Raw genomic sequence first — 6,816 nt, forward strand, 5'->3', positions numbered from 1 at the left:
GCACTTAGTTAGCATACTTCCTGACACAGAGTGAGCATTTTAAAAATGTAAAATATTAGTTCTAGCATTAATATTCTTGAATCCATTGCATGGTATTTTTAAGCATGCCAAATCTGTATTTTCTGAAGATTATTCATTTCCTCTAAATGTCATAATGTATGCAAAACTAGCTAGCTTGGTACATAGTGTTCACTATGTGTTCATTACTGCCCTGCCCCCATCTAGACCTCTAGGATTCTGTGTTAAAAATGTATATTATTTATGTAGAGATTTGTATGTTAAGCAAGTGAAAATGCTTAATAAAATACATTGAGATTAAATATATGCAGAACCATATAACTCTTGATATTTGCTTTCTCAGAAGTTAAGTGTGACTATTTCAAACAAAGATCTTTCAGCTTTCATCTTTTCTCTTCAGTGAGGTTCTGTCTCTTCTTATGGAAGCGTCACTTGTGCGTGGACTCCTCTGTGTGTGGTGATGGTCAATGCACTTGGGACCAGCCTCGTGCCACCAGAAGTCTGAGGGTTAATGCATGAGAGACACTGTATTGCATTTACAGGTACCACGCATGGAATGACACAAATAGATTATAATGGAAAAAAAAAAAGACGGAAAAAATAGAAATAAATAAATAAAGAAGCACTATATAGAGATTCAAGTTTTGGAAAGAGGGCAACTTTGCAACAAAAGAATACAGTTAAGAATAGTTCTTCCTACACTGCTTCCTGCTTGGGCTTCATCTGCTCTTCAAGGAACATGACTTTAGTGAAGCCCCAGTTGAGAAGATTTTGAAATGTAGTTCCCATGGCAACAGGCTCTGAGGTGACATAAATCCAAAGGAACTTTTCTTGGTTGTTCTATCATCCAAACAAGAATCCTCTAAGGCTCCTAGAGAAAAGTCAACTTTTAATGAAGGTTGGGTCTTCTCTGCTGTCTGTGCCCCATGGAGCCCTTTTCCTGTGGGTCTTATTTCAGGTTTGTAATAATGATTTATTTTCTTTAATTGTGAGTTGACTACAGTAGCAATGAGAGCAGGGATTGGGATTTATTGTAATCACCACAGCAGTGGCAAATTTCTAAGTGCAAGATTTGTGCTTCAGGCCTTGAGTGATTAAATATATATCCCTCGTGTGAAGGATAGGCAAGCAGTGGGAATGCACAAATGTCATCCAACACTCACACAAGAAGACATGCACACACATACAGAACTGATATAGGAGTTGTAATTAGCTTGCCAAGTGGAGGACAGATAGCTGCCAAAGCGATTCTGATTATAAACCCACAGCACGATAACTGCAGCTGCCCCATCCCCACCAAAATGCACCTCTCATCAATTGAGTGCTGTTTCAAATCTCATAGAGATCTATTTTTTTTTGGTTGTAGAATTTAACATCATTAAAAAAATAATTCCCGGAAGAGGGTGTGGCATGCGGATGATACCCAACAAGTTCTTCATGGACTGTGTCGATGAATTTGTGAGATCTTTCCTGAGAACTGCTTTTGACAATCAAAGGCAGAGCAAGCATTAGGACTGTGCGTGTTTGGGGAAGAGGAATTTTTGCCAAGACTAGAAATGGGCACAGAAAGAGAAGCTTGGAGGCTGTAAAGGAAACCTCACCCGACTTCATAATTTGGCCTTTGTGGTGTGGTTATTTGAAGAATAGGTCATCCATGGTGGGATGCGAAGTAGGGACAGGTGGAATCCTCAAGGATCCTGATCCTGTTTGTGGATTAAGTTATGTTGGAGAGTTGGGTCTTAGGTAAAGTTTTGAAGAAAAAACATTATTTCTGAATTTATCTTATTTCTAGCAATCAGCTCTCTTCTTCCTCCCTATATTAGCAACTCTCTTGCCCCCTTCAGGCTTGTCTAGTTCTTAGAAGCTTTTTTTCCCCCTCATTCCCTCCCAAAATGATATATGTTTTTTGTATGTTCTAAGTATGTTTCCTATAACATTTATCGAGGCTCTTCCATGTGTCAGTCTCTTTGCCCTATAGGCTCTTCCATTTTATGATTTAATTCAACCCTCACAACAACTTTATGGATTATTATCATTATCCCCATTTTACAGATGAGGAAGGTTGAGAATCTGAGATTAACAAATGTTTTGTGAGTTGTTGCAAGCCAGCTTTGATATTTGGTTTTAAAGATATACACATGAATAAACCTAGCTCCTACCTGCCACAGCTCCGGGAAGTATACGGTGATCACAAAGACAGCAAAACAATGTGAGGAGAGTGGCAGATCTAAGGACAAGCTACTATAGGACCTTCTGGCTAATCTGCCAGAGGGTACGAGCTGGTAATGATTTGAGATCCTATTTCTTCGGGCATTTTGGCATTTTGCTAGGGCATACTCAAGACATACAAATTTTCTGAAACATGGAATTTCTGGTACTTGATAAATTTAGTGACTCATATTTAGTTTCCTGACCTGGAACTAAACAGGTTTGGGTGAGGCTGCTTCCTCTCAGGTGGAGTAGGAATATTTTGGTCAGACTTGCTCCAAATACTATCTTAGAAGCACCTTAGCTGAGGTTTCCATAAAAAGCCATGCTGGGGACAAGGACTTGTGTGCATGGAGCTTATTTTGGGAAGTGATCTCAGGGAAGAGGAAGAGTAAAGTAGGGGAGGATGGGAAGCCAACCCATGGTGGGCTATCGAGGTGTTTACCTTGATGGGAAATTCACAATCAATCCCTCTGAGGCCCCTTTGAGAATCAATGAAGAAAGAAACACTGGAGACACAGAAGAGCAGAGCATTTATCCACTGACTCCCAAGGGGGGTTATCTCCTTCACACTTCCAGGTTTGCACACGCACCAGAGCGGCTGGGTGCATTCTGGCAGACAGTCTGTGTGTGGTGGCGGGGACATCTTAGGGCAGAAAGCAGGAGAAAGTGGCACAGCCAGTGGACTGTGCTCTTTGACTGCAACTGCATGCAGCCAGCTGCCGCGGCAACAGAAGAAACCAACAAGATGGGCTGAGATGAGGCAGAAACAATGTCCAACACAGAGAACCTGGTGACGGGATTTGAACTCAGGGCCTTGTAAACATGTTTAGAGTGGAGGGTAGATGACACTATGGCTATAAAAGGCAGAGGCCAGCCACATTACGTGATTTGTAACGTGCTAAAACATTTAGAAAGGCCTTTTGCTTCATTTACCTCTTTCTCGTTCTGAAAGTCCATCCTTTGTCACTTTTCTTATTGTGGTGCTTTGAGTTAAAGCATCTTGCCTGAATTACAAGATAAACATTGCCTAGAGGGACTACTGCACCAAGTCATTGACACCCAATAGCCTATTAGACTGATTGGTCTTCCTCAGCACACCTGATCAGGCCATTTCTCCATGGATTCACACTGCATACACATTTCTTAGCATTTAAGTTTCTCCCCAATATGACGCTGGGGTGCTATTCCAGGTTTGATGTCCAATTATGTCCTTTACTTGTAGTCTGAATTGTAGTCAACCAAATCAAAGACTGGGTAGGCTTCTCCTGGGATAGGCTGAAAAACCCCTCCAACTGGAAAAGTTAGAGATTCATGTTTTATTCCAGACTCTACCACCAACCAGCTGTGTGACTGGTTGGGCTTCAATTTTTCTGTCTGGAAGATGTAGGGTAGGACGGTTAGATCCGTGAATTCTAAACCCGGCTAAATATCCCCATCACTAGGGATAGATTTAGAAGAAAAAACAGATGATAAAGTCTTACTTCTGGAGACTCTGATTTATTATGTTTAGATTGGAGTAGCAGAATATGTACTTTTAATAACGCACAGATTTATCTGACTCAGTTGTATAGCTAGATTTGTGAACCACAGGACTAGATGACTTTTAATATTGCTTCAAATCTATGAGACCCCAAACGTGTGAATTAGCCATCACTGAGCTCAAGCAAGGCTCTGAGAGACTGGGGCACAGTGGGGTAACTTCTGTCATGAGGGAGAGTTAGAAAATGAACAAAGTAAGCAAAACAGGGAAAAAAACATTGGTGGGTCTGGTGGGAAGAAGAGGGGTCAAACTACAACACCATGAGAGTCAGCATGAGGGCACTGAGAGCCTCCGTAAAAAGAGCTGACAGGATGGAGGACAGGGGCCATCAAGAATTCCAACAATTTAGCAATTTTGGAAAAATATGTTCTTAACAGACAGGGTTTTCTCTTTATTGCCAAGCTCAAATTCCAAGAGATCACAGGGAGGCTCTGTTTCTCCTTGGACTAGATATTATGCAATTGCTGTGATAAACTGAAATTTAAGTGGTGTATGGAATGCCCTTCTCTGAACCTGAACAGCATTTTATTTCTACCTTTTCTGGATCCTATCATGCTTTTTCAACAAAATAAGTTTGTTGTGTTCTAGCTTATGTTTTCCAGGAGATTGTCAAACCCCTGAGAGCAAGGACCCTGCTTATGTATTTCATTATCTCCCACAGGAAGAGTTTAAACACAATCATTAAGAACACCAGATTTATTACTCTAAAATGGGAGCGATAAAACCTAGTTCATAGGATTCGGGGGAGAATTAAAAGTAAGTGTTGTATACGAAATGGTATTGGATTCTGGCCTGCTGGAGTCAGTACAGAAGTGCTAGGACAGGAAGAAAGTTTGGTATATATAGTAAGTGCTCAATAAATGGTTATTATTTTTAAAAATACTTTGCATTTTTCTGAGTAGATGCTAACTGAACAAATAATGTTTCTAAAAGCCCAATGAAATATTATCAAGGGTACAAGAAAATATTCCTTTTTTTTTAAAGTTAGTTTCTAGGGTTGTGATCCCAAGGGATCCTCTGACTTTCTACTTCTAATCAGGTCCCCAGATTCATAAATCCAGAATAAAACTGCTCAGTCTCCTGTCACCAGATGGTACTGATTATAGGCAAAGACGCTGTTTCCCTTCTACAAACTGGAAAACAGCCTTGGGACAAAGCCTCCATCATATAACAACTTCTTTAGCTCAGAACAAATTCTAAGGCAGTCCAAATTCTGATCCTTCAAACAGGACAGGAGCTCAAATCGTCTGTGCTTAGTTCCTTTATCTGTGTTAGCACCAGAGCCATTTACCTGTCTGAACAACCGTGGACAAGAGTTGGATTGAAAGGTACATCACTGAGGCTCTAGGCTGAAGGAGGGTGAGTGATTGAATCTGGGCTGAACTTTTTTTAAGTCCCCAACCTCAGGAAGTAAAGGCTTTGGGAAAGACTACCTCCCTTTTCTGCTCTGTCTGGGGTGACCATGGGGTGGAAAACTCCAGCCACAGTTGGGCTGGCTCCAGCCTCTGAGAGGACTCTCTCCAGATACTGGCCTCAGGTTTTATAAACTTGAGCAGAAGTTGGAGTTGAAGGACACAATAAATGGACCAAAGTAAAGATGTGGGAGACTCCTGAGCTCATCTTTGAGACCATTCTTCCCAGCAGGATCTGCCCTCACCATGGAGAAAGGTCCATCCTCCAGAGGGTGCTCCAGTGGCAGAGTCCTTAGGGGGCCATGAGAACAGACCCACAGGCATCTTGAGAGGCCTTTCTGCTGAAGTTCAAAATCTCTCTATGTGGATCCAGTTCTCAAGAATGGGAGGTGACTGGGAGGAGGGGGGGGGTCTCTGTCTTTTTCTCTCTCTTTTTCTCTCTCTCTCTCCCCCTCTAAGTGACTCTTTCCCCTTGTTCCCACAGAATGCCTTTAATAAGAATGGGAGCTGAGAACTCCTCCGTGACAGAGTTTATCCTCGCAGGCTTAACCAACCAGCCAGGACTCCAGATCCCTCTCTTCTTCCTGTTTCTAGGTTTCTATGTGGTCACTGTGGTGGGGAACCTGGGCCTGATAACCTTGATTGGGCTCAATTCTCACCTACACACCCCCATGTACTTTTTCCTCTTCAACTTGTCCTTCATAGATTTCTGCTATTCCACTGTTATCACGCCCAAGATGCTGATGAGTTTTGTCTTGAGGCAGAACATCATCTCCTACGCAGGGTGTATGACTCAGCTCTTCTTCTTTCTTTTCTTTGTTGTCTCTGAGTCCTTCATCCTGTCAGCAATGGCATATGACCGCTATGCCGCCATCTGTAACCCACTGGTGTACACGGCCACCATGTCGCCTCAGGTCTGCCTACTCCTTCTGTTGGGTGTCTATGTGATGGGGTTTGCTGGGGCCATGGCCCACACAGCATGCATGGTGAGACTGAACTTCTGCGCCAACAATCTGGTTAACCACTACATGTGTGACATCCTTCCTCTTCTTGAGCGTTCTTGCACCAGCACCTATGTAAATGAGCTGGTAGTTTTTGTTGTTGTGGGCATCGATATTGGTGTGCCCACAGTTACCATCTTCATTTCTTATGCCGTCATCCTATCCAGCATTCTCCGTATTCATTCTACCGAGGGCAGGTCCAAAGCCTTTAGCACCTGCAGCTCCCACATAATCGCAGTTTCTCTCTTCTTTGGGTCAGGGGCGTTTATGTACCTCAAACCATCCTCTCTTTTACCTATGAATCAGGGGAAAGTGTCCTCCTTGTTCTACACCATCGTTGTGCCCATGCTCAACCCACTAATCTATAGCTTGAGGAATAAAGACGTCAAAGTTGCTCTGAAGAAAACATTGAGCAAAAAACCATTCTCTTGAGAAAGGGGTAATACTTAGGAAAGGGCCTTTTTCCATTCCTTATATTATTCAGGTTCTGTTGGTTACTTGGAAGAAATTTTAACTCTTTCTCAAAGAAGTTCATCCTTCCCATTTTATGCATCCTTTAATTTAAGAAGATTCTTAAAACTATAGGGTACTCACTTTTAGTGGACCATAAGGATCATTTAATCCAGTTCTCTCA

General features: G+C 42.2%; 1 protein-coding gene across 1 annotated transcript; it reads left to right on the forward strand.

The window, feature by feature from the left end:
- Positions 1-5,317: 5,317 nt before the first annotated feature.
- LOC103660603 (olfactory receptor 145) lies at positions 5,318-6,614 on the forward strand. The gene has a single exon (XM_008688234.2). It carries the CDS (start codon positions 5,667-5,669, stop codon positions 6,612-6,614), a length of 948 nt encoding a protein of 315 aa, XP_008686456.2. The 5' UTR covers positions 5,318-5,666.
- The last annotated feature ends 202 nt before the right edge of the window (positions 6,615-6,816 follow it).

Source organism: Ursus maritimus, unplaced genomic scaffold (genome assembly GCF_017311325.1).
Source record: "Ursus maritimus isolate PB19 unplaced genomic scaffold, ASM1731132v1 scaffold_16, whole genome shotgun sequence".
Lineage (NCBI taxonomy): Eukaryota > Metazoa > Chordata > Mammalia > Carnivora > Ursidae > Ursus > Ursus maritimus.

Coding starts and splice junctions, on each gene's coding strand:
- LOC103660603 (XM_008688234.2), top strand. CDS start 5,667: ATGCCTTTAATAAGAATGGGAGCTGAGAACTCCTCCGTGACAGAGTTT.